We start from the raw sequence: 27,157 nt of genomic DNA, 5'->3' as shown, positions 1-27,157 counted from the left end.
ATAACACTGTAAACATACAAACTTGTAAAAAAAAAATTCTATACAGATCGTTCCTGTTTAATTGAATCAAGATGATATACTAGGAATTCAAGTGCTCTTACTGAAAATGTGGATGAACAAATGCCTATGGAATAATTACAAAATTACTAAAGTTTATCAAACATATTTATGCTATACATCTACTAATAAACTGTTATAAAAGCACTTTATTTTCAGAGTGGTAAACACTCAAAGCTCCCCTTTAAATTTAAAATTTTGCCTACTAATCTACTGTGGGCATGGAGTAGGGTTCTAAAAATTGTCCCAGCAACACAAACATTAAAAGGTTTTTCATGGGCCTCAGAACATGCTCAGACAACAAAGAATGAATAGAAAGAGTTCCTTGGGAAACCTCTGCTTCTATAAATAAAATTTCCAATTTTTTGGCTCATGCATAAAGTCTAGTTTCATAAAATCAGATGCATTACATGGGGTCCCACAATGTGATATGAAAAGCATGATCTTATGTATCATATGACTAGGTAGTTTTGATAAAACAGCTTTCTAAAACTGTGGGTATTGACATGGTAATTTCCAAATACAGAAAATCTACCCAGACTAAATGTTTTTGAGTTCAATACTTAATTTCTACTTCAGCTTCTCTGCACTTTACCACTAAACTTCAAAACATCTCTATGATACATTTTTATAGAAAATGTATTACAATGCACCTGATCCAGAGCAATATCTCCTTAGAAAGAGAGTGGCATTTAAGTCAATTCCCTGGCTTCTATGCATGTGACTTGTTTGTCTTGTGTCTGAGTCATTTGTTTTTGCTGCTTACTGTGATTTGTTTTTTTTTATCCCATGGTAAAACATGAAATGTATAATAAGTTTCATTATGATGTTACCTCTTGGTAACTTGATTCCAGAGGATGGTGATGACGGAACCATTTTTTAATTGTGTTTTCTTTCAATGGTCCTATCAGACCAGACTCCCTGTGGATCTTCGCTAGTGTGGTAGCATCTGGCACCATCTGTACCAATCCTAATCAGATAGAAAAGAGTTCACATGAAAAACCTTCAACTTTAAAAAGAGATGAAGACCATCAATGCATATTGCCTATTGTTGGATCATTCCATGCAGAAAAAATACATGCCTAAAAGCTTGTAAAATCATGAATGCAATAGAAAATATAGGTCAGGGTTGTTCTTCTCTTTCTCTTTGGACACAAAAAACAAAGGACACTTAGTAAAAAGTGGCAATTCTGCAAACGAGATTAAAAACACCAATAACAATATTGTGGAAATAACTGCCTCAAAGTACCAACAAGGCCAACAATTTAACAAGACTCAAAGTGGGTAGAATATGTACACAAAAACCAAAAATCTATAAAAAATAGGATCAGATATTTACTATGAAATATAATGTTAGTTTATATGTGTTTATTGTCAAGAACGCTACACAAATTTTTCTGCAGTATGTGATGCTGATCACAGCTGGGAGAAAGGATACTTGATAGTGCAGAAATTAGCCTGATCCAAGATGACATAAACTGGGACTTTGAAGTGCAGAGAGAAGCCAAGCATTTTGCAATGCTTCACTTGAATCCTCTGCCTCTACTGCATGCACTTAATTCCTTTTTTGGAACTGAGACCTGGCTGGCCAGCCTTCTGTCCCTGTCCCTGTGTGTGGTCCCCTTGCACGTCCTCCAACAACTCTGCATTACAGGAAGGGCTTCCTCTAACAATTTCAATTGGTGACAGGTTCCTCTACTATACCATGCCTGCAAAGTGGGATCCTACCAATGCTTTATCTGCTTTTCACATTTCTATGAAAGGTGATTTCTGTGGTTCCATGACTATGAAATTATCATCTCTTGTCTCCCTTGTGTAGAAAAGACGGACCATGGAGCAAGTTGTTAGCCTCGGACTTGGAAGACCTGGGTGCACGAGGCTACTTTAGCGTATGTCCTGTATTGGCCACTGGCATGTCACTTGGTCCTTTTATCCTTAATCATTAACTGATTACATTTAATTGATGTAAATCAAGTATATTAACACTTCTATAGCTCATAAGGAAAGACATTGTGAAGAGAATCTGTCAGACACCGAGAGGTTTTCTGCTGCTATGGTGCTGAAAGGAAGAGACTGTGAGGCAGAGAATATTATTTGCAGATGATCCCTGTATCTTTCTTGGCAAAAATCAAATTAAGTGTTAGTATATGACAGAGACTATAATATTATGTTCAGAAATGGAATACTTGTATTATTTGCCTTTGAAGCAGAAGCCTTCAAGCTTTGACTCCCACCCCTACAAAGAAGGGAGGAGTCTTTTTCAGGTCACCTTAACCACCCGCCATCTGTGTGAACTCATCTATACTTTCTCCTAGCTCCTTCATATCATTCATCCTCTCTCATTTCCTCTTTGTGGCTCAGAAAGCAATGATTTTTTTTTTTTTGATAGTTTTTGTACAGCAGGTAATCTGGATACATCAGTCTTCTATTTGTTCAAGGATTATTTTCAGTAAAAGATTTGGAGAGACAGTAAAAAATAGTAAGCTTATTGCTGTCAGTAAATTTCTTTAGCAAGCAATTGGTATCCCTGCTACAGCTCTGCTATAACAACCATAAAAGAGAGAAATAAAGCTTTCAGATGAGTCAGGCCTGCCCTAAGCAGCATAAATCACAAGAGTAATATTTCAAAATCAACACTGCGAAGCTGTCATCACTTCTCTACAGGTACTTTCTGTAGCCACATGCATCTAGGTTCATTTAAGCATCTATGCAGGATCACACCGGATTAAAGCTTTAGTAGCTATGGCCAATTGTCTCCAAAGCTCTCTTTTTGATGTGTGAAGTTACTTCTAAGAATCTGGTGCAAGCTGATGGTGTTGAGGCTTTTGGAAAATTCTAGCCTAAGTTGCTACAAAATTCAATAAGTTTGGTTGTACATATTCTGGAGAGGCAGAATGAATAAATAAAATGAACATTCAGGAGTAGGCAAGTATAAAATTTACGGCCTGAGTAACAGAAATTCTGAGCATTTTTTTTTTCTTTAAGGGGGAAGATAAATAAGACACCCATGAAAATCAAAGTTAAAGGGAAGATTTTTGTATACTGCTGTTTACGTGAGATATGAATAATGTAATACAAGTAGCTTTCATAATGTAAAACTGACCTTGTCCTTTTCCTGTAGATAAACACCTATAAATGATCATTTGCATATCCAGTCCCTCTTGGAGCCAAATGCTGTCCATCACTCGAATAATTTGCAGAACCAACATATCTTGACGTAGATCATCACCTATCTGTGAAAATTGCACAAGAAATCCAGGTTTCTCCTTCAGTACCAGAGAGAAATAACTTCCTATTTAATTTGAATTTTTTCCCTCACCAAAATAGCTACATTCATTTTACAGTAAATCCCTCTTGTTTTTCTTCAAAGTTACTACTTATCTTTCTGTGTCAGAAGAGGAAAGAGTAAATGGCACACATAGGCAGAAACAGTTTTGGCAGCCACTGAGATGGTCACAAATGCTCCCTGATTAACTGCAGCCTTTCTACTTATTATTCCTATATAATTATTAGTTTGAAAATTTAATCCAGAGGTAGGATCCTAATTTAGTTACATTTTAAAGTCTACCTAATGCTAGATCCCTTTTCACAAATGACAGCATTTCTCTAATATTAAGCTTCACAACTTGGTATTTGCAGCAGGCTGAAGGGGCATTTTATCATGAGTTTATATTTTATCCATGACATGATTCACATTCAGTTTCAAACAGTGATGCAGTGTTGACTGCTCTCCCCATGGAGTCAGTCAAACAACCATCTTAGTGAAATGGGGCTTTAATTGTAGCCACAAGAGGTAATGAACAGATTATCTTCAACCATGGCTGGGTAAATGGCCCGTGAAAACAAAAGCCCTGCTTTTTTTGTTTCCTCCTCCCCACCTCATCTAAAATACGTGTGACTTTTACCGGTATTTTTAAGTGCTTTATTCTTTTATTACATTTTTTTTATATAAGCATTCCAATCTACAGACATTTGATGCTATGAAATGAGTACTTCAGAAGACATTTCTTTAAATAGAAGACTATTTAAAAAAAAAAACCAAAACACATTTTTCTTTTATTTAAAGGTAATCTTAACTCCAATTAATTCTTCTTAGTACCTCTAAACCGAGAAAAATTGTGTTCGCTCCACTTATCTCCCCTCCTTCCCTCACATATAGAGTCAGTAGACAATTTAGTATGATATCAGTGCTTATCATTTTATGTATGCATTATCCATCATGAACAAACAATGGAACTATAGTACAAGTAAAAGATCCTTTACACAATGGTTTGCTGACAGGTGAAGGTGATGTCAGCTATACTTCTACAGCAACTGGACAAGTGGTTGCTTGTTGAACGTTACTGAGCAGGGAAAATACCGTCTAGGTAAAATCAGCACAAATGTTTAAATGCCACATGCGCAGGCATTTGCTGAAGTTGCTCAAGTAAGTAGGAACCTGTCTATTTAACACTGATTCTCAGATGAAATAGCATAAGAACCAGCTTTCTAAATGTTCAGAAAAACTTAACGTTGCTAGCCTCCCCCTAATGTACTTCTATTCCTGAGAATCACAGCTGCTCTAAAGATCAATTTAATTCAAGACAGCCTAGAAATATTTTTTTTAATCAATTTTTAGGCTTCTGGTTTAGAACATCATGTTGCAAAAGATCTAGGAATAATGTTTTTGGCAATGCTGACCATTTTGTATCCATCAGCGATTTTATGAACTTCAGTGTTCTCTGAAAACAGTATCAACTGTTACGGAAGACATTTACTCTTTTGAAAGTAACTTTAGATTGCATGTATTGCCTTTTGCGGATGGGCACAGCATTGTCCTGAACTCCAAAACTTTGAAGGTGACAACTGGAAAATAAACTGGAGTTTACTTTCAGAGTCAGTTCCTCCAAGTACTCCAAAGAGACAGACCTCCTCTGCTGTTCCCTCCACCTCCCTCTCCTCAGCCCATTCCCCCATGCTGGTAGACAGGCAGAATTAGTTCTGTGTAGCAAATGCGGTCTCTAACACTCCAGTATTTTGATTTGTTAGAGACATATGGACAAGGCTACTGGATTCAGTCATTCTGAACTATCCCTTCTCTGAGACTTGCCCTCTGACTCCAGTGTGATAAATAAACTAGGTTTAAAATATAAACTTCATATTTTAGCCTGGTTGTCTCCACTAAGAAAAAAAATTGCAAGAAGTCGTTTGATTCTCTACCGATCAAAAAGTTGATACTTCAGTGCATTGCCTTAGCATATTCCATTAAAAGTTCTAGTGTCAAAAATAATTGGGAAAAGTGAACAGGAGAAACAAATCAAACATTCTCAGGCTTCAGGTTTAAAATACAAATTAGGTGAATTTCGAATGAACATTTTCCATACAAAAGGAACTAAAGATTAGAGGAAGAACATACCTTAAAAATAACACTGATGTTTCCACTTGGAGCATTTGCATTGATGAAGGAGATTTTTAATGGAACAGCATTGGACGTAAAATATGAACATGACTTCAGGGAAAAAGAGAGGAGAGAGAACAAAAACAGTGTCACATATACAAAACATCAGGCTAATACAATACCTCTGAAAAAGGTAACATCTTTAAGTATTGCTCACTGATAACAAATACAGATAGCAAAAATAAATAATTCTTGATATTATTGATTGTTTAATTGGGTCAGGAAAATGAGAAATTCTTTTTCCCAGACAATTTGTTTCACTCAATAATCAGATTATATGAATGGATAATATTTTCTGTACTAATTGTTTTTCATTTTTACCCAGGTCTATTAACAATAAACTTTGGCTGGGACTGAGTGGACAAAGTACATAAAACTGATCTAATGAGAATCCGTAAAGCACTGAAAAGCCTTTGTTCCTATTATTTTCAGCAAAAAAAATTGCTCAATCATACAGTCTTTATGGAAGCAAAGAACCTGGTAATTTCTTTGGTGACCTCACTCTGGCTGAGAATACAGGAAATTCTGAAAATCACCATCTATTTTATGTGGAATTTATCTTAATTAAACATAAACTCTGACTTCTCATGCCCTACAGCTCCTTACACCTGAAGACCTCAAAGGGCTTCAAAAAGCATTAATGAGGCAAGCACTGCAAATCCTGTGTGACTTAGGGAGGTATTATTATCATCATTAAAAAAAAAAAAGGGGGGGGGACACACCCACTGAAAAAAACAACCAAAGACAATGGTAAATTAATGGCCTGGTTTCTAGAAATAACGAGCACCCCACAGGAGTTACTGCTGTCCTTACTGGGTGGAGTGCAAGGGTGGCTAATTTGAACAAAAACACTACTAGACACAGCTGTCTCTTGCTTTTCATCTAAACATCTCGAAGCATGGTGCAAGCATTCAAATATTGTCTTAGCCACATCATACCTCTGCAACGTGCAATAGCTATTATTGATGATGAAATACTGACCCCCTATGGAATTTTGCCAACTGAAATGTCTCAATAAGTGCTTGAAAGGTTACTGTGAGATAATGGATTACTGATGGAGCTGGGAGCAGTGCTTGCTACTAGTAAAATCAATAGATGATACCAAAATGAATTAAATTTAGGTAATTATAAGCACTTAAAAATTCTAATTTGCATGATTATACTGACATACAGTTCAATCAAGAAGCTGCATATATTTATAGCAAGATAATGGCCTATAATGATATAAGAAAAATGAAAAAAAAATCTCTCTTCAGATACTTATATTTAAACATTTTGTATCTGTCCAGCCAAGCTGGTGCAGTATAAATAGCATGACTGTATGGTGAGATACCTTTCCATTAGCCATTATTTCCAAAACGCTTGAAAGCAGTGAGAAGCAGCAGGCTTCAAATTCTTTGGACTTATATCATACACAATGGGCCCAAGCCTCTGGGGTGCTGGAAGACCTCTGTTCTCAGTGAGATCAAGGCTGAATAGCAATTACTTGGAGAATCACAGGTCAAAGGCAATTGAAGGGATCAGCACCTCTTAGAATCAGGTCCACTGTGGATAATGAGCCAGAGAACAAAAATAGAGCACAAATTGCTGTAATTAGGCAGCTATAACCAGTATGTATGTGGGTGTTCAGGTTTGTTTTCTCTTGCTGCTGGATACCTTTTCCTTCTCCAGAGATGGAACAGCTTATTCCTGGCATAATATTGTTTATGAAAACATTTCTACACAATGAATAACTGAGTCTTAATATTGTAGTCAAAGTAAAGTCAAGTAACACTAAAAAGCATTGCTGTTTCCTTTATTCTTAAGTCATTTTTAACAGGGGTCATAGGCACAGGTAAGTTACTGTGAATATTTAATATTTTAGCAGTTCTCAGTCACGTGCCTAGTCTCACCTCAGCAAAAAGAGAGCTAGCTCTAGACTTTTAGCTGGTCCCATACGTGACAGGGGAGAGTCTTAGATGGGAAAAAACCTGCCACCAAGAGCTACCTGGGCAGGATGGTAACTAGGTCTCAGATTCAGGGAAGCCAGGTGCCCTTACCAATCCCAACACCATGGCAGGGCAGCTGAGCTGGGAGCAGGCTGCTCAGAGTTTGAAATCTCTGTTGCTGCTGCTGTGCAAGGTGAGATATGCACGCAACACCCACTTCAGCAGTCCCCTTCACAGAATCACAGAATCGTATAGGTTGGAAAAGACCTTTAAGATCATCTAGTCCAACCGTTAACCTAACACTACCAAGACCACCACTACACCATGTCCCTAAGCACCTCATCCAAACGTCTTTTAAATACTTCCAGGGATGGCAACTCAACCACTTCCCTGGGCAGCCTGTTCCAACGCTTGCCCACCCTTTCAGTGAAGTAAAATTTCCTCATATCCAGTCTAAACCTCCCCTGGCGCAACTTGAGGCCATTTCCTCTTGTCCTATCACTTGTTACCTGGGAGAAGAGACCGACCCCCACCTCTCTACAACCTCCTTTCAGGTAGTTGTAGAGAGCAATAAGGTCTCCCCTCAGCCTCCTTTTCTCCAGGCTAAACAACCCCAGTTCCCTCAGCCGCTCCTCATCAGACTTCTGCTCTAGACCCTTCACCAGCTTCGTTGCCCTTCTCTGGACACACTCCAGCACCTCAATGTCTCTCTTGTAGTGAGGGGCCCAAAACTGAACACAGTATTCGAGGTGTGGCCTCACCAGTGCTGAGTACAGGGGGACGATCACTTCCCTAGTCCTGCTGGCCACACTATTTTTGATACAAGCCAGGATGCCATTGGCTTTCTTGGCCACCTGGGCACACTGCTGGCTCATATTCAGGCGCCTGTCAACCAACATGCCCAGGTCCCTTTCCACCGGGCAGCTTTCCAGCCACTCTTCCCCAAGCCTGTAGCATTGCATGGGGTTGCTGTGGCCCAAGTGCAGGACCTTGCACTTGGCCTTGTTAAACCTCATACAATTGTCCCCAGCCCATCGATCCAGCCTGTCCAGGTCCCTCTGTAGAGCCTTCCTACCCTCAAGCAGATCAACACTCCCACACAACTTGGTGTCATCTGCAAACTTACTGAGGGTGCACTTGATCCCTTCATCCAGATAACTGATAAAGATATTAAACAGAACTGGCCCCAGCACAGAGTCCTGGGGAACACCGCTTGTGACCGGCCGCCAACTGGAGTAAACTCCATTCACCACCACTCTTTGGGCCCGGCCATCCAGCCAGTTCTTTACCCAGTGAAGAGTACACCCGTCCAAGCCATGAGTAGCCAGTTTCTCCAGGAGAATGCTGTGGGAAACAGTGTCAAAGGCTTTACTAAAGTCCAGGTAGACAACATCCACAGCCTTTCCCTCATCCACTAGGCGGGTCACCTTGTTGTAGAAGGAGATCAGGTCAGTTAAGTAGGACCTGCCTTTCCTGAACCCATGCTTGCTGGGCTTTATCCCTTGGTTATCCTCTACATGCCGTGTGATGGCACTCAGGATGATCTGCTCATCAGGATGATCTGCTTCACCTCTGCCTCCAACAAAGGCCCCCAGTTTAAAGGGAGTTAGGCTAGATGTCAGTTTACCAGATGACTCATGCTTAATACCAGTAAGATTATTTCCCAGTCAATGCAGCCATTCACTCCCTCTCCTCCTTTATACTAAAAAAAAAATAAACCCCCAACCAAAAAACAAAACCCAAAACCATAATCCATAGCATGACCTAGACTTACGTCTGCCTCTATGCCTTGGACAACAAGCGCAGGATTCAGGGGAAGCCGACAAACCTTTACCTCCTGGAAGAACTGCTGAAGTCTGTTGAGTTCCACCTTTAACACCTCCTGCAACATGTAAATCATTATGGCAACAAGAAAGAACATAGAAGCAGCTTTTAAGCCATTGACTGTCTTTCTATATTTTAAACAAGCAGTACAATTTCTGGAGCTAGTAGCATCCATGTAAGTTTATAACAGCTAATGAGGTCGCACTGAGGTGCAGTTATTAAAAATAAGAACTGTGATTTTACTCCATATTCATGCTTTTTCTGCCTAGATGCACTACCAGTTCATGCTGTCACGTAGGTTCAGATTCAATACCCTTCATTAGTGGCTGATTAGCCTTGCACCTGCTCTGCTGCATCTCATGTCTTTTTTGCCTTGCTGGACAACTTCACAATTAGTTGCTTGTTGTCCCAACACTGTGATCTCCCTCTCCTAACTGTAGGTGTGTTAACTGCAAGTTTTGGGAGTTTCTCAGCATCACAGTAACTGCAGCCTTGAGATTAATCTCTAAAATCTGAATTATGCATCAGTAATGTATAATGTATCACTACTATTTCTTTTTACATGGATTTTTCTCTCTGCAAATATTTTTGTCTTTTTATTTCCATGTTTGTTTTGCTGCTCTCAGTAGCAACACTGAGAGTTTTCTGAAAACGCCTTTGAAAAATCTTTGAATCCTTAACAAGGCAAAAAGAATTCATGATAACTTCCATGATAACCAGCAGTGGCAGGTATATTTTTATTTGGCTTTCTGGTCTGTCTTGCTGAGATCTCAGCGAGAAGCAGTTTTACACATCAGGTAAGTAACAACAACTGTCTTGAAAAATGAACAGTTTTGAACTGGAAATGTACCTACGCAATATAAAAGCTGCACCCATGGCAGAAGAAGACTGCAAGCCTTCTACTGCCAGGAACGCACCTCTGCATATATGCGTACAGTATTAATTGCTGAATGCTATATTTGAGATATTAAGTACAGTCCACTCTGATTGGCTTTGCTAAGAAATGAGGATGTTCAGCCTGTCAAGGACAACTCTTAGCAAAGTTTTCAAGAAACACTGCAGTTCTACAGGAGTCAAATATTTTGGGATGAGGTGCTGAATGTGAGCGTTCCTTTCAGTAAAATGTCAGTCAGCTTTGCTGTCATTATTTCTGTTCAAGTCTTCAAGTCACCTTCAAGTCTGGTTGAGAAACCACTGATGAAGGAATTTAAATGGCTTAAAAGATCTGCTGACCTCAAGAGTAACAGTGATGAGTGTTGTCCCCTTAAATACATGTGTTTTACTTGTTTTCAGAGCAGCACAAAATTTTACAAATTTTACTGAAATCTTGGGTTTATTTATGTAAAGGGCATTATAGAAAAGAGGTAATACCTTAGAAAAAATAAAATTACCTGAAGAAACTTAGATAGAAGGGGAGGCATTTTTTAACAAACCTTTCTTTTTGGGTCACCGGCAGCTTTTACTTTTTTGGCAATGTCTTCCAGAATTCTGATAAGTTTCCCCTCCTTAGAAAACTCATTGTTCAGGGTTTTTCCAGCACAGAATTGGAGAGCAGCCAGTAGTTTCTGATACCAGATTTTGAAACGAACTTCATTCTGTGCGTTCTTCAACAGCCTGAAGGAAGGAGGGGAAAAAACATCTGTGTATCTAAAACTGACTTTTATTTTATACTACCTCTAGCAGGAACAATAAATGCACTCCACACTAATCTATATTTGGTGACTTTGGGCAGCAAAGAATGAAAAAAAATGTTGTTTATTTGTTGGCAGTACTCAACTCCCATTTGATAACTAATGAGATTCCTAGTGTATTGAATCAATGTGAACCTGCCATTTCTTATTGTCATACATAGTGCAGTGCCTGTATTGCTTCTTATTTCTGCAAGAAAAGTTTACAAAGTGAATATAAGTTGGTTTTTTTGAAGTTCAGTCTTAATATATACCCCTACATCTATTTTTTTTTTTTCTCCTGCCAGTACACTTGCACAATCAAGCACATCTTTCAGCTAGGAGGTGCATTTAAAGACCATTTTAGTCTCAGACATATCATCAGTTCTAGAAACTTTCACTATTTTAAGTTGAGGAGACATTTCTGAAATTGGCTATACTGCTAAAAGAGTGAAATGAGCCCACTTTTTTCCTTTCTTTACTGGTAAGTGTTGGTCTAGAGCAAAAACTCAGCTCTTAGTTCTACTGAAGTTTATAAAAGCTTTGGAACTGGAGTTATTACCAACATAAAAGTCAGAAATAAAACAAAACATACTTCCACCCCCCTCCTGTTTACCATGCAGTCTTCTCTAATTACACATTCATTTGGGCCAGGAAAGCTGTGGAGTTTACAGGGTTTTTTTAGTTAATTGAATTGATCACTGGGAAACCTTTTCCTTATGTGGCCCAGAGATTTTGTATACATTTGATTTATTTTTGTAAGTGTAGATGTAATCACCAGCTTTATATTGCTACTAAAATCCTGCCCATTGCCTGGGTTTTCCCTTTGCCTGAAGGACTGATGAACTGTTCTTTGCTTTTGTCTGAACTTTCCTCCCCACAACTTCATCCCTAAGAACATCTCAAACCTTAAATTCCTTATAAATGACTGAATCTTAATGCAGTTTCCCTTACCTGATGAAGTTACTCAAACCTAACAAATAATGCTAGTTTTCACAGGACAGAAATCAGAGAAGCTGTTGACTTTCAAGGCACATCATATATTATTATGTCACATAACAAAAAGCAAGAACAAGATATATATCAAGCACTGATATTTAAAGGTAAAAAATTGTAATTACTATAGACACTTCAACTCCTTCAAATCATATATAAGGCATTACAACATTGCTACCGCAGCCCGTGCATCTTTTGGAAATGACGGATTCTTGTCATCTTTCATAAGGCAATGATCCTTCTAGGTCCTCTTTTCTTGTATAATTCAATGCAGAATAATATCACCTACTGGTTTCTGAAAAGCCTTTCCAGTTACACAAAACCTCTGAACATCTAAGGGTTTATAAGTACTGAAAATCTTAAAAGAATGTGTGGTGTTTCTATCAGAAATGCCTAGACATGAAAGCTAAGAGATACGAGAAGTTTATCATCAGCACTCTCTGGACGAGACTGAAATGACATTTCTTTCTGTAGACTAGTAAAAACAAATAATTACTTTTTGGATTGGAAAGAAATACAAATTGTTGTTGCAGTGCCTGGTGGAAGGCAAACCCCAGCACACAGAGACAGCTGTATTCTTATCCTGAATCCTTCACAAACTGAAGAAGGCTGAAAGCACATGCATATATGGTGGTGGATAAACTAATTCTCCCAGATTTCAAGCACAGTAAGTCCAAGATTCCACAGGATGGGATTCATTTGCTTAATAGTAGATACCTCATGCCATTTTAGATATCCTAGGAAATCCTGTTTGGCCTCCAGCTGCTGCCTTGGAAGGACATGGGTTCACTAGAGGCAATAACTCATGTGTGCCACTCCCATGCAGATGTCTCAGATGCCCTATACTGTGTAAAATATCCTAAATTTAGGGTACTGAATCACACTCTGCAGTGGCCTTTTAGCTCAGTTGCAGGCAAACAAGGTGATTTAAAACAAAAACATACTCTGTCCACTTCAACAGCAAGTCAGGAACAGGCTTGGTAATTATTTTTTAAACAAAAGCATTACTAGCACAGTCCAAACTGTCACATAGGCAGGAATTTTAGTCTACTGAAGCAGAGCCCAGCTCAGTCTCAGTCCAGACAAACAGCTTGCATTTCTCTTGGAGCACAGGCAGAATGAACTTGTTCACTTCTGCCCTGCAAAGGCAAGTGCAAGTGCACCTAAGAAAAGACATCACTGTGATATCTATTTTGAACTGGCCAGGTTATGTTGGTACAGAATCTTCTGTCTGCACTTCGGCTTGCATTGGAATCAACTCCTAAGCATCTACATCATATTAGTTCATCTGCTCCATTTTTAATGGTACATATTTAGGGAATCCAGAAAGGCTACCTTTTCATGTTTGAGAATCCCTTTAATCCTTTTAGATATACAGAACTTTAAAACAACTTTTATTTCCCTAAAATGAAAGGCTTAGGATTTCACATACAGGAAGCAAAATAGCAAAACCAAAATGTTTTCCTATTTTAAACAGAGCTACTCCCTGCATAAGGCAGATCAACTTCGAAGCTCCATTTTTTTATTATTCTTATGGCTGAGTGTTCACAGAAAGCAAGCTTATATGCACATACAACATAAAGATTTCTTTTTGACCTGAGAAAGGAATATGGGCCAGATTCAGATAGCTTATGCATAACGTGTGCATGAGGACAGGGGATGTATAGAGTCTGAATGTGCTTCCTGAGCCCAGTCCATAGGGAAAGTTGAGGCAGTCGTCATGATCTCACTGGTAAAATGCATTTCCATGCCAGCTGCAGCCCAGCACACACTCCACAGTCTGAACCCACATGGCAGCTTTTGACAGGGCATGTGCTTGCTCAGCAGCCCCATGAGGGACTCGGGGCTCTGCACTCAAAATGTGTCTGGCGACTGCAGTACAAGCAGCACAACTTCCTTCTGCCTGCCCACTGGGGTAGGCATGCTTTTAAAAGCCTGTAGACCTTAATTTGCAAAATTATTTGGATTGACTGGGTCTGACTTTTATATTCATTTTATAAAAGCAATCCCAAGGAGGATACAAAGGACAGCTTTTAATGTGATGACTCATTGTAGGCTTTGCTGAAATGTTTATTCAACAACTGAACAAATATGCAGCTGTAATTCTGTCTTCCCGGTTTCCTGGCCCACACATCTTCACCCTGCTGTTGTAAGAACTCAGCAGAGATAGGAAAGTCTGCAGCTTCTGAGGCTGCAGGATGGAGAAATGCTCAAGACACTAATGAAATTTTCAAGTTAGGACAAGATGCCTAGCTGTGGCAGAGGAAGACAAAATTGGAATGATTTAAAACTCAAGCCTGCCAGTACGGAAATATGTGAAGTTTTTTTTTTTTCCCCTGACAATTTTCACAGGGTTCTGCAAGACAGAATTCAATATAAAAGCCTGGCTTTATGCCAGGCCTATACAGAGGATCTTGCTCCTAACAACAGGGAGACTTCCTCACTCTTCAGGGTCTGCTGATTTGGGACAAATGCCCTCATTCTCAGCAAGGCCAGGGAAATTCAAATACCCTGTCCCAAGGTCACTTTCTAGGAAATAGCACAACGGGGCTGGAAACAGAAGGATGCTGACCTGAAATTTAGTAAAGAAGCAAACTAGACTGCCCCTGCTTAGCAGCAGTCAGAGGTTCCAAGTCAGAGTCTGGGGTGCCCTGAAAGACGCCCCGACTTCCTCCTGCAAGCAGCTGCTTCTCTTCCTTTCTGTATGCACCCACTCCATGCCTGCAAGGTGGCTCCAGCACCATGTTCTGGCACTTGCAGCTGCAGAAGCGTGTGTATGGTTTTTCCAGATACAGAAACACAAGTGTGCTGGAGAGATCTTTGCCACTGGGCAGAAGGGAAGGTGGGTTGAATCAGGCTGAGTTGGCTGCTGTGTCAGAGAAGGAGAAACAGGGCTAAAACCAGCAGCTATAGAGAAAAGGGAAATCAAAATTTAAAAAAAAGTAGGGGAAAAAAAAAAGGAAGGAAAGGAATGAGATTGGATGGATCTTGGCACCAAAACAGGTGAGCTGGCCTCATTCTCCTTCTGTGGTGTGGAGAGAAAGGGAAGCTGGTGCTCTGAAGCCCTTGCAGCAGGCACAGTCTGCTCCCTGGGTTGAATTTGGCAGACAAGTGAAAGAGTGAGGCTGCTCAGACAACTCTGCTGCTTGAACATCTGTTCCTTGTCTCCTCAGAAAAGGGAGCAGGGTGAACTAGAGAGTAATGCTTGACAGGACAGATTAGCTTGCAGGTAGCCTGTTAAATCACATTGTAGCAAAAGAAACCCAAGAAAAGGCCAGGATCTCCATTATCTTCTTGGGGGTTTTAGCCCCTACCTGCTATGAAAGAGCTAGGTATAGTTTGACTGGGTTATGTACATGTGGTGTCAAAGTCAGAGTAGTGACCCTAGTTAATTCGTTTCCAAGTGATAACTGGTATTTATTACACAAAAGCTGTGCCTACCAGGACACACACTGTGTACTCTTTGCTTAAGGTGTTTTGAATTCAGAGACACACCATGAAAATGAGGTGCCTTAGGGTTTTAAGGTGAGTGCTGAGTTACTACTGTTGTTGGTCAATCTTTGGTAAACTTGACCAAGGAAGTCAATATGCTTTGTTGTGCAGGTATATTTTATGCTTATTATCTGTTTTGCTAAGCTGGGGGCAGGACGAGTCACAGAAGAAAACATTAGTACAAGACTGCTGCTCATTATAGCAATAATTGTTTTAAAATGACTCTCCACAGCCCTTCATATCAAAAGATTAGCACACCCACTTCTCTACCACTGCACAGCTTCCATGTCTGAGGTTGCTATCTGTCTTGATTTTCATTAGACATCCTGTAACACTCCTAAGCTGTCCTTTGTGCTCTGTTGTGCCATGGAGCTATGGCACATGCCTGAAGCATATGACAGATTTCATTTTCAACTCCTTGAAGAAAACATTTTACTGTTTGCATTCTTAAACAGGAGAGTAAGTAACAGGGGTGGTTTGCCAGCGGGGTTGCATTTGGTCTTTGCAGCTTCTTAAATCCCACTGCAAGTTACTCGTAGATGCAAGGATGAGAGAGATGACAAAAATGTGCAGCTAAAGATTAATACCTCCATCGAGCGTGTGATGGGCCATGAGGATGAGTGGGCAACTGCTGCTATTAAGTACTCAGTTGCAAGTAAAACCTTTCTTAGTTTTTTCTTTTATCTCCCCAAGATTACATTGGACAAGGTTTTTACTTCCCCGCCACCGATAAGGGGAATAATCCCTTTGATAGAGATATCAACATAGCAAGTACTGCACAAACACTGTGAACTCCAATGAATTCCAGATTCTAAGTACCTGTCGTCCTCCATCCCCTATGCCCGCAACTCCCCTTACTCTTCTGCAGAGTACAGCCAAGTCTGCAGAACTCATCTTTTTCACTTACTAGCTGGTCTGCTCAGGCACAGCCTCTTTAGACACAGCCAAACTCTAAGGCAGCAGAGTGCCAAGCTGGGAAATATGACTGTGGCTTTTCTGATCTCCCTGCCAGTGCCTAGAATGGATGACTGAACTTGCTGAAGCTCCCAGGAACACGTCTATAGGATGGCAGCTATTGCTTCAGAGAACAGAAAGGAAGACTTCCACTTGTTGCAATGTAATTGCTGTTCCCAGCCTCCTTCACAGCCTCGGTGAGATAAGCCTTCACTAGACAGCAAAATTTAATTTAATTAACCTTGCTGGAAAGCCTTAAAGTGGCTCTGTTCTCATGGTCCTTTGTTATTCAAGAGAAACCTACAGGCTATCTCTGTCAACTTCCTTTAAAATAGATAGAGGATAATACCTCCTTTTTTTAAACTAACCTGAAATTCTAGGAAGGTGTGATTTATGTACTACAAGTCAGAAAGGAAAACACAGAAAACGACAGCACTGTTCTGTGTAGATCTATTGGGGCATGGCAATCAACAAAGCAACAGACACAAAAACAAACAAACAACTGAGAAGCACAAAATGCCTAACGTTGGGAACAACACAATTTCTGCAGGGGAGAATGGGGAGCAAAGTCAATTAGGCAGAAGAGTTAATGTACAACAAAGATGGAAGGGACATAGCAGTTCTCCCAAATGACTGTAGCATTTTTCATAGCATTTTTCATAGCATTTCATTTCATAGCATTTTTTCATTTCATAGCATTTTTCATAGCATTCTCCCAAATGACTGGGCATTTTCCATAGCTTTGCAGAAACACAGTGCAAGATCACCCACTTGACTGGAAGGACCAAGACTGAACTCCCTGTCGCTCTCCCTTTCTTTGACCGAGTACAAAGCCAGCAGAAAGGGAGAGGCACAAGAGGGCTGGCAGAACTCTGCCTTGTCTGCTGATCTTTCTTCTCTTCTTTCTTTCTATTCTAGAACAAGAAGAGAATGAAAGTTTACATTTCTTGAGTAGACTGAGTGAAGCGTGGTGCAATATTTCCTCCGAATCTTTCTAACCAAGTAAGTCTCCAGGATGGAAGGGCAGCAGCTGTTCAGTAGCTTGCAGCACCTGTCCACTTTTGGATCTTCACAACTCTCACATAAGAAACCTGCAGTCAGTTTCACCTGCTGCTTCTCATACAACAGAGCTGCTTTTATAGACTCATTTTTCAAAGCATTACCCTTGAACGGAAAATACCTCTGCTTAAAGTGAAATTTTGTTTTAAAAGGCCATGCAATACATTTTGCCTTTTTTTTTTTCTGATTCTTTTTTTATAACATAACTTAGAACATATGCCTAACACGCTGGTCTCCCTTAGACACCAAAAAATTGTTGCAGACTTATTATAAAGTATGCTGGTTAGGCTTGGGAAACACAACATTTCTAAGGGAGCCATGGGACTAGTTGCCATTATTTGCTAATCTTCTCTCAAAGATCTTTACGAACACGGCAACACAATTTGCATCCAGACAAATCACTTGATCCAGTAGATTCAATCAACCAGTTCCCCCTGATCTGACTGAATGCCTTAACTGTGGAATGCATGTCCTGCTGACTCACAAAAATCAGCAGATCCGTGAAAACAAAGGCTATGCTATGCTATGCAAGTAAGCTGCCAAACCCTGCTAAGGTTGCCTAGCAGAACAATGTTTTATTTGATACATAATATAGTTAGTTGCATATACTTCTGTATTAAGAAAATAAACCCCAGATAAAACTGCTTTTTTTCTGGAGAAAAAAGAGCATTTACCTTGAAAATGAACTGTATCAAGAATTAATAGGAGAATATAATGGTGCACAGGTACCACTATCACTGCCAGATAGTAGATGCTACCTGGTCTAAGGTCTAAGAAAGAAGTGATCACCCGCAAAACATGACTTCTCCAATTTGTTGAACGGAAGTGTTAACGTTAGTATAAATGCTACAAGAATTATCTAGTAAAAAGAAGTGCTAATAGCGTCTGTCTCTTTCTGCTCCAGTTTGTAAAAAAAAAGAAAAAATGAAACAAATTGTTAGCAAAGTTGGTCTCTTTCTAGTCTGCTTCTCTTCATTGGGTGGGGTCTGCAAGCAGCAGAGGACCAAATTTATTAACACACTATCATGAACACAAAAAATACCTGCAGAACACCAACATAACAGAACTAGTGTTTGTTTCCAACAACATCTGTATACAACAGTGCTGACCTTGGATAACTTCAGAATCCACGAGTGAGGGTTCACAGTCCGCCAAGGATCCCACCCTAGTAAAGCATCAGTCCAAAGCTACAGAAATGAAATGCCTTCACCCTGAAGTGTCATTAAGGCCAAGAGTGACTTAAGCTCAGGCTTTCAACTATAGGTCTAAATGTTCTCAACCATTAGCAGAAAAAGTACCACTATCTCAGTAGAGAGAATGATTAACTTTGCCCTCCAAAAACTGTATTCTGAATTTAAAAAAAAAAAAAAAGCTGCATAACAAATGTATTGCATTTAATATCTCCATGAAGATTATCAATGGGGCAGTAATATTTTGCATTGAATGAGAAACATGACATTCAAGTCTAGCATTAATTTTGAAGTCTGGTTCCATCTTTGCCAGTGCTTTCTTCACGTGACTAGGTATGTCCCTGTCTGCACTTATTTCAAAATTGCAGATTTTCTCCTCAGAACAAATGCCATATTGTCATCAGAATTTCATGCAGTATTTTACTTAACACCAGAATCAGCAAGCCTGAAAGCTACAAACCATCTATCTTTGTAATAGCTCAGAGTAAATTTGTGGCACAGGAACTGAAATGCACCATTCATTCCAGGCATAACAGAAATTGTTGTATTCTTCCCAGTGGATAACTGCATTGGAAGCTTGCATTGAATGGGATTAGATGGGATAATCACCACTAAAATAAGCAGACCCAATGGCTTTAATGGGATGATGTCCAAATATGCCAGCAATTAATTGGACACAGGAGGTGACTAAGCTACTCTACATTCAAACCACGTAAATAAAACGCAAAATTAATCCATGTTCAAGCAGTCCACTAGAGCCAATGGAGTTGCTAAGCTTTGTACAGTATCTGAATTTAGGCCACAGTTACCACAGCAATACACCGAGGAGAATCTGAAAATGTTTTTCTTCATCTGCCTATTGTTTGGGTAGTTCACGTCTACCAAAATGGCTTTGGATAGCTTCTGTAGCTTCCCATTAGCTTCACAGCTGGAACAAAAAATCCCTCATGACACTATAAAACAAAATGTATGACACAGAACTAATTCTGTATGGTTCTGCATGCGCTGGGAAATCCAGATTTACACAAAACTGCAGAATTAAACCTGAGTTACACTGCAACACTTTGGTTAACCTCACTTTAAAATGCTCTATGCACTTTTTTGGCTTTTTGGTTTTTGTTGTTGTTGTTGGTTTTTTAAATTTTTTTTTACATACTAATATAGAAGTAGCTTCAGGGTTTAGTTTTAGAAAAATAAAATTGTCTTTCTACAAGGTCATTATGGCCTTTGGCTGCTCTTATTAGGAGCAGTTCCAGATTTTATTCATACGCATCTGTACTTTATAATCCTAGAGTTTTCAGATTACCATTCTTATGACTCACCCTGGGCATGGTGAGGGAGGGGTTTGGTTTTTGGGGTGGGAGGTGGGGGGAATAGGAAGAGAGAGTGACATTGTTTTGCAAATATTATGTCCTTCAAAAGAATTTATTCTGCAGAGCAGTAGATCTTGAAATGGACTGTTAATTTTCCTATTTGCTCTGCACTCAGTACAAGAATTTGCTTTGTTTAACAATGTCTACAATCAGAGCTGTTATCTTTCAAGTAGAGTCTCAGATTTTTACAGACAAGGTGCTCAGATGCCAACAGCAGAGGAAGGATAGATGAGATCTGATACATTCCAAATACATGTAGAATTCATGTTTCTTTTAAGGCAGCATCACTTCTACCTCTCTGGAATAACCTGTCTGTAGATCGATTGTGTTTTAGGTGCAGGTAATAGAGGTGCAAGAAGAACTAGGATCCTGATCCCACATTACTTCCTGACATGTCTGTCTCTTCTGGATCTTTACTTTCATCTGGTCATCTCTGCTCTAGCTAGCAGCCCTGCTTATCTTCTTTTCCCAAGATCTAACAAAGGGAACTTTGTTCAGATCACTGCCTACACAGGAACAGGGACGTATAATGAGCCTTCAGCAGGTACTGCTTTAGGTGTTTCAGCAATGACAGTAACTCAGTGTAATTACAAGATTGCAAAACTTTCTGTTTTAAGTATTCCTCTCATATCTGATGTCGTATGCTTTCTGTAAGATGCCAAGTTGTCTTTTTCTGGCAATTTGCCATGTGGCATCTCATTAGAGAAGCCTACTGAAGAGTATAGCTTCAGTAATAGGACGAATGCTGCACAACAACAAAGGATGCATGGATCGGATCATCAGATCACAGCAACTTGTAACCTCTGTGCATGTGTGTGACTTTGTCAGAAGAACAACTTTGAGAGAACCTCCATAGCTCAAATAAAGTGGCATCATGAAGACATATGGTCCTTTACACTTCAAAAAAACCTAGCAAAACTCATTTGTTTTCAGGGAACAGGAGACAGAGAATCAGACTTTTCAATAGTGGAGTCTCTAGAATCCCAATAATGCTTTTTCATCTTTTCATTATTCTGACTCTTCTAAGGGAGAAATCTCTTCAGAGTGCAGCTCTCCTTATGCATAAGGCCACTCTGCAGTCTTCCTCAAACAAGACGATACCTACCATGCTTTCGTTTAATTAAAGCAGAGAAGACCATGAGAGATGGCTCTTGTCAGCTCATTCCTGTCAGTGGCAGGAGAGAAGAACAAGCATTTACATTGTAAAGAAGAGTGTTTCTGTTATCTTCATAGCCCTTCTTTCTAGGCCTGTTTTCTTTCTTCCTCTCTGGTTTTATTTTCTTCCTTTCTTGGTCTCTATTCATTTTTTGTTCCTCCTTATATATAGCAATAGTACCTTTTGCAAGGGTAGGAGAGGAGAGCAGAGAAGGAAATATCTTTAGATTTCTCTCTTTTAAATACTGGTCTGGTTCTGAACTCCCTTCCGTTTCACCGCTTTATTGCCACCAAATATTGGCTTTGTAAAAAGAGAAGTGGGAATTCGAAGTTAAGCTCGTGTACCAGAGAAAGCTTGCTGTAAAATATTAGTAAGAGAAAACTTTTCTTTTTTAGTTGGCCCAAGGGTATTTTTCTAGTTGACAGCTGGCCTAGTTACCATGGAAAACAGAAGAGCTGGAGGGCAGGCACAGTAGGAAAGTGAGGCATAGACCTCTGTGAAATTAGGTTGGCTTAGTTTGCAGAGGCTTGCTGAAATTAATCTCGCATTTCAGACAGCTTGTTGCTCTTTCATTGCTGGGTAGTAGACATTAAGTTTCATCAAGGTTTACAAATCCATCTTAGCTCTGCTGAGACACGTTCAACTGTGGGACCAGATCTGAATGAACTTTTGAATAAGCTCAATTCCCTTTTAATGAACCCCTAACCAAGAAGGCATTACTTCTTAAGCTTTTATCAAGGAAATCTTACATGACCCTCTTCAGATCAAACTGTATAGTCTTGGTGCTAAAATTCATAGATTTTAATGTCAGAAGAATTTAAGGCAGATATAGGAATGAAAATCCATCCTGAATTCCTGATTTTACTTGCTGGGTGACCTTGGTAATATTCTTTAATTTTTCTGTGCTTTTGTTTTGCTTTTCAAAAGAGGAAAAGGATTATTTACCTCCTCATAGGATGCTGTGTTTGTAAGCTGCTCTTATGCCACAGAGGTAAATGCCATGGCAAATAGGTCTGTTTAATAACATTGCCATCTCCTTTCCATGCGGTACTCGTGTACCCAACATTTTTCAATCATATGGGAGAAAATAGCAGCCACGGGCATTTTTTCGCCCATGAGAAAAGCAGAATAAAGATTTAGTTGTTGTGATGAAAAGTTCAGCTCTAGTTTCAAGATTCACAATCACATTTGTGGAAGCGTTATTGCAGTAAGCAGATGTCATTATTTCCATATATCCTGAGTCAGGTAAAGAGTGGAGCGTGCTCTCCAGGGGCAGTTACTGCATTGGCAGAATAAATATAGATCAGCCATCCGACACAAAATGCTGCTGGGACTTTGAAACTCACTGGCTCTGCTATAGGTATCTTTCTTGCACTCGAAGTGCTGTCATTATGCTCAGTCCATGTGAGGGTGCAGCTGGGTAGTGGACTGAGAGGCAGAAATCATAACTTTCCTCCCTTCTCCCATCATATGCATGCTCATTCACTTTTTATTGCGTGAATAGCCCTGAATCAACCACATTTCTCCTTAGATGTGTACTCTGCTGAGTGAGCAAAAATCTGGGTGTGCCAAAAATTAACATGGATAAGTGCCATATTATTTCTGCCAGCAAAGCAGTGGCAGTACTCACAGAGTGGCAGCCATGGGCAGACCTTGCAGAGCCAGGCAAATTGCTGTTTAAACCTCCTTTAAATTGCTGTTTAAAAATTTCCTGATGATAAAGCAGGGCAACAGCTGAAGGCTGCATGTGTCAGCTTTAAACTGATGCAAAAAATTATATTAAAATAGGCCATTATTTAAGGGACTTCCCATTTTCATACCGTGACCACGTAATGTACTTTTGAGCGACACACAGCATAAAGCACTGACAATTGCAAGAAAATTTGCCACGATGGATGTTTAAATTAATTTCAACAAGTTGCCCTATCAACAAAAACACTTACATGAGATCTGATGGTTATGCAAGTCACTCAGAAGCTGGCTAAGCAGTGCCTATTAGAAAAGTTTAATTAATAAAAATGCTTCTCCTGATAGAAATCACCACACACAATGGAATGACATTGTGGAGAAGGTTAAGTTGAAGAATAAATACTGACTTCTAATACCAGACTCAACAAAGGAAATGCTACAGGTCAAAGTGGAAATTAGCTGAGCTAGGTAAGCAGAGTTTTATCAGCCATCCTTATGCCAAGCCCTAAGAAGCATTGAAATCTTGTTTACTGTCTGACCTCCTCTGTGCCCAGTGCTCACAGGATAATTATGACAGATAGCAATGCCCTATTTCCCAGACAGAACCCCACGTCCCTTGCTGATGTACAAACAAGGTCTTCCCTCAGTTAAAAATGTATAATGTGTTGCAGCACTCATGATGAGGGATTGTTCTTTCAGTTAATCCACGCCCATGGATTTGGCTCTGGAAATCGCTGTTCAGTCCCTTCTGCATTAACCAAGATGGCAGCTGCCACACTAAAGCTAATGAGCCTGATTAATATCAATTCAGTAAATTAAATTTTTTTCCAGACATCAGATAATTTTGTACTAATCCAGACATTTATATCTGTTTAATATCAGCTGACATAACATAATTTCTCATTTAACACTAATTGAAAACTACTGGTTTATTATTCCAAAGAGCATATGCTGTCACTTATAACTATGGCTTTTTATACAGCTATTTTTCAAATTATATCATCATAAAATTTTATGTTTTCTGCCTAGTTGTAGAACTTTTATACCCAAGCATGTGACTGGTGATGTGGGCAGAATGGAACAATCAGGTAATTTCTCTTAAAGGTTTTCCTTTTAGCAATTTTTCTTCATATTTTCCATTATATATTTGTAAAACTTCTGATTTAAACAAATGAATAAAAGTACAAGAAACAACTCTTCATGTAAGCAATGTTGAACTTAGCCCCTCTAGTTTGGGTTGGTTTTTTTTTACTAAATAATTTTGGGTTTGTTCAGCTTGCCTTCAGGCTTGGTTTCTTCAGATGCTACAGAAGAAAGCGTACAACCCTACTGCTATGCCATTTGCTCTTATTCTAACGTGAATATAAAATCCCTCACTGGCTACAATCGAACGTCAATATTTATATATCAAGGAACTGACAAGAGGTAGGAGGAAGCATACTTCATTACACTTCTGGGTGAAAGATAGTATTAACATTTGTGTGATGGAGTGTTTGCAGTGGCCCAACACTGTCATCGCTGCTGGCAAGTGGAATTCCTTGGAGCTGAACATATCATTTGACTATTCTTGTCTGTCTGGGATTCTATCCTGTGGTTTTCACCATGATACTATCTTTTAGCTGTAACATGACCTGTGTGGAACACTACAGTTACTCATGAAAGTCTCCATCCAACAGATGATACCTATTACCAAGTTGCTTATTTAGGAAACACTCATATCATTCTCAATCCTTCCTAAGATGAGAGCACCCTTTCTACAAGACATTATCTAAGGACCAGCCTGATGGCTCAAGAATTGAAGGACTGTGGAAACTTAATCAGTAAACAAGCCAAGTCAGTTACAGAATTCATTTATAACTTACAGAAACATAACAGCTGACATCAGGAGGGACCTCAGGAGGTCCTCTGATCTGTTCCCTGTTCAGAGTAGAGCTAGCTCTGATATTGGATCAGGTTGTTCAGAGGTCTTGGCCTCAGCAGCAGGCTGGGACAGTTCCTGAGACAGGGAAAGTAACAGAGGTGCAATTTGACCAGATGATGATGAGTCCCCAAAACATGAGGCAGTTTCAAAAGATATGACCTAAGGACAGGCAGGCCTTCAAGGATATGGTGGTTCACCTTAGGATGACTTAAAATTCTGCTGACCATCATAACTTTTTGGAAATAGCAACTTGACTAACCAGGCAAAGAACTGCATTTCTAAGTTGTGAACATCACTCTCATCTGCCTTCAGTCCCTTCAACTGCACTGCAACTGAAAGGCAATTTCTGGCAAGCACTTCTAGCTGGGGCCCAACTGTCACAGGAACAGCAAATACTTCAAAATTTCTGTCATATAGATTAATTTTAGGGTATGAACAAAGACTCCACATTATTCTTTACACTGTCTAAACCACATCAGCCAGAACTACCCTTGGGTACAGAATAGCAGAGATTGGGCTTTTGCCTATGCCACTGCCTGGACAACATTCTCTTGCATGTTTGCAATGCAAAAGATGTAAGAGCTTCTTTCTCTGAATGAACAGCTGACTGTTCAGTTACCACTATTTGGCCTACAGTCTTCCAGGTTCTTAGAAAAGCTATTGTCAGGCAAAGGAGGACAGTTCAGTCAAAGTCAGGATTTGTGTGAAATGATCAAGTATGAGTCTCCAGTTGCTCCTCTGAAAGGGAAGTTGATGACTGTTTGTTTTCTAGAATCAATAATTTAGACTGAGGTAGAAGCACAGAGCGGTTACATGTCTAGGCACAAGGGTCTCCAGAGGAACATGTAGCAATATAGGCAATCAAATCAAAATTACACTATATAGAGAGGGGAGAGTAACCTCACAGGTTATAGTTGGGAATAATGCTTTTTTGTGGAAATGGTTCTAAATCTCCCAGTTCTCACAAGAGGTCTTCAACTGAATCTAAACTTCACAGCTGGGAGAAATTAACTCTTATTTCTCAGATAACACAGCAGAACTATATTACTTACTGTACTACTTATCTCTGCTCTCCTCTTTTGCTTTTCTGCATCCTTCCTCCCATAAAGATATTTTGCTTTGCTATCCTTCTCAGTTCCCTCAGTGACTACTCTGTCCCTTAGCCTGCCTAAAGCCTCTTTTGCATCACTTCAAGCATAGTTCCACTATTCTGTGCAGATACTGGGAATATCGCGGCAATTCCCTCCCTTCCCAAGCCGGTGAAGACTGCCTTGACTTCTCAGCCTGGGAGAAGAACTGGGATCTTGAAGCAGGAGAGACAGAAATGCTTGCCGAGCCGGGTGGAGAGAATTCCCAGTTTCAACCCTTTCAACTGCCAGAAGCATGCTGCTTTGCACATCACATCCTCTACCCATTTCCAAATCAATCTTGGAGAAAGCTTTCAGTTTCCAAATATGAAGCACCATAGATTAGATGATAAAGACTACACGCAGGAAAGCACGTGCACCAGTGTATGTAGATCTGTAAATATAAAACCACCGCTGCATACATGTGAGAAAGCACTGGTCTGCGAATGGAGCGTCAGGAGGCCTTGGGGGAATAGTTCTTTTAATTTCACTGGATGACAGACTGAACAATTCCTGGGAGAAGCTGAACATGAAAACCGAGCACTTATGTAAGGGAAAAGAGATTATTATTTTTTTTTTAATCTACTTGGATATAAACCCTGCTACACAAGCTAGAAAAATGAAGAGTAAGAAGCATAAAACAGGATTTTATTGAGAGAGATGTTGAGGCCTGCTTTGTTGTTTACACTGAAATAGTTAGTCACTTTTTATGTCTAAGGATTTGAACTCTCCAAGCCATTTACTAGATGAGATGAGATGAGAAAGGAAATCTCAGTTTGTGAGAGAGGGATGGTGCTGATTCGAAAAGATGATCCACGTGTGTATGTGCCATTGCTTCTTTAAGTCACCATTAAATTTTTATTACTATGTTATAATACCTATCACAGCGCTCTCTTTCCTTTTAATGAGGAGGACTTTACTATTCTTAGTTTTACTAACAATATGGTTCATTTACTTGCTCATTCACTACAGTTTATCTATATCCTTCTAAGGGAAGCAAGAACTGTCAGCAGCAGAGAAATCCTTTTTCTAGTTCAGGCCAGATAATCTCTAAACACCATCTCCTAAAACATCTTAAAATTGACCACCTCTGCCGTTCTTCTCATCATTACTAATGTTAATAAAACTAACAAAAGGTGTTGGCGTTACTTCCACGTCTGTTTATCCACACAACAGAACCTGCACCACTCTAGAGCTGCAAATGTTCCATTGCACTCTGCTTGCATGGCTCAACCACAACTTGGAAATTTGGTCCTCTAATTTTTTTTTCTGATGAGACCAACATCC

At 39.6% G+C, this 27,157-nt stretch overlaps 1 protein-coding gene across 1 annotated transcript in view; it reads right to left on the bottom strand.

Annotated features, from left to right (window-relative positions):
• PIK3C2G (phosphatidylinositol-4-phosphate 3-kinase catalytic subunit type 2 gamma) overlaps positions 1-27,157 on the bottom strand; it is a 252,077-nt gene that overhangs the window by 76,350 nt on the left and 148,570 nt on the right. Inside the window, exons 22-26 of the mRNA XM_072849919.1 lie at positions 10,680-10,860; positions 9,197-9,304; positions 5,453-5,545; positions 3,161-3,290; positions 891-1,027 (exon numbers count right to left, since the gene is read on the bottom strand). Coding sequence (XP_072706020.1) covers positions 891-1,027; positions 3,161-3,290; positions 5,453-5,545; positions 9,197-9,304; positions 10,680-10,860 — 649 coding nt within the window. The remainder of the gene's footprint in view (positions 1-890; positions 1,028-3,160; positions 3,291-5,452; positions 5,546-9,196; positions 9,305-10,679; positions 10,861-27,157) is intronic.

Source organism: Ciconia boyciana, chromosome 1 (genome assembly GCF_034638445.1).
Source record: "Ciconia boyciana chromosome 1, ASM3463844v1, whole genome shotgun sequence".
Classification (NCBI taxonomy): domain Eukaryota; kingdom Metazoa; phylum Chordata; class Aves; order Ciconiiformes; family Ciconiidae; genus Ciconia; species Ciconia boyciana.
This window is presented reverse-complemented; position numbering and strand designations above follow the sequence as displayed.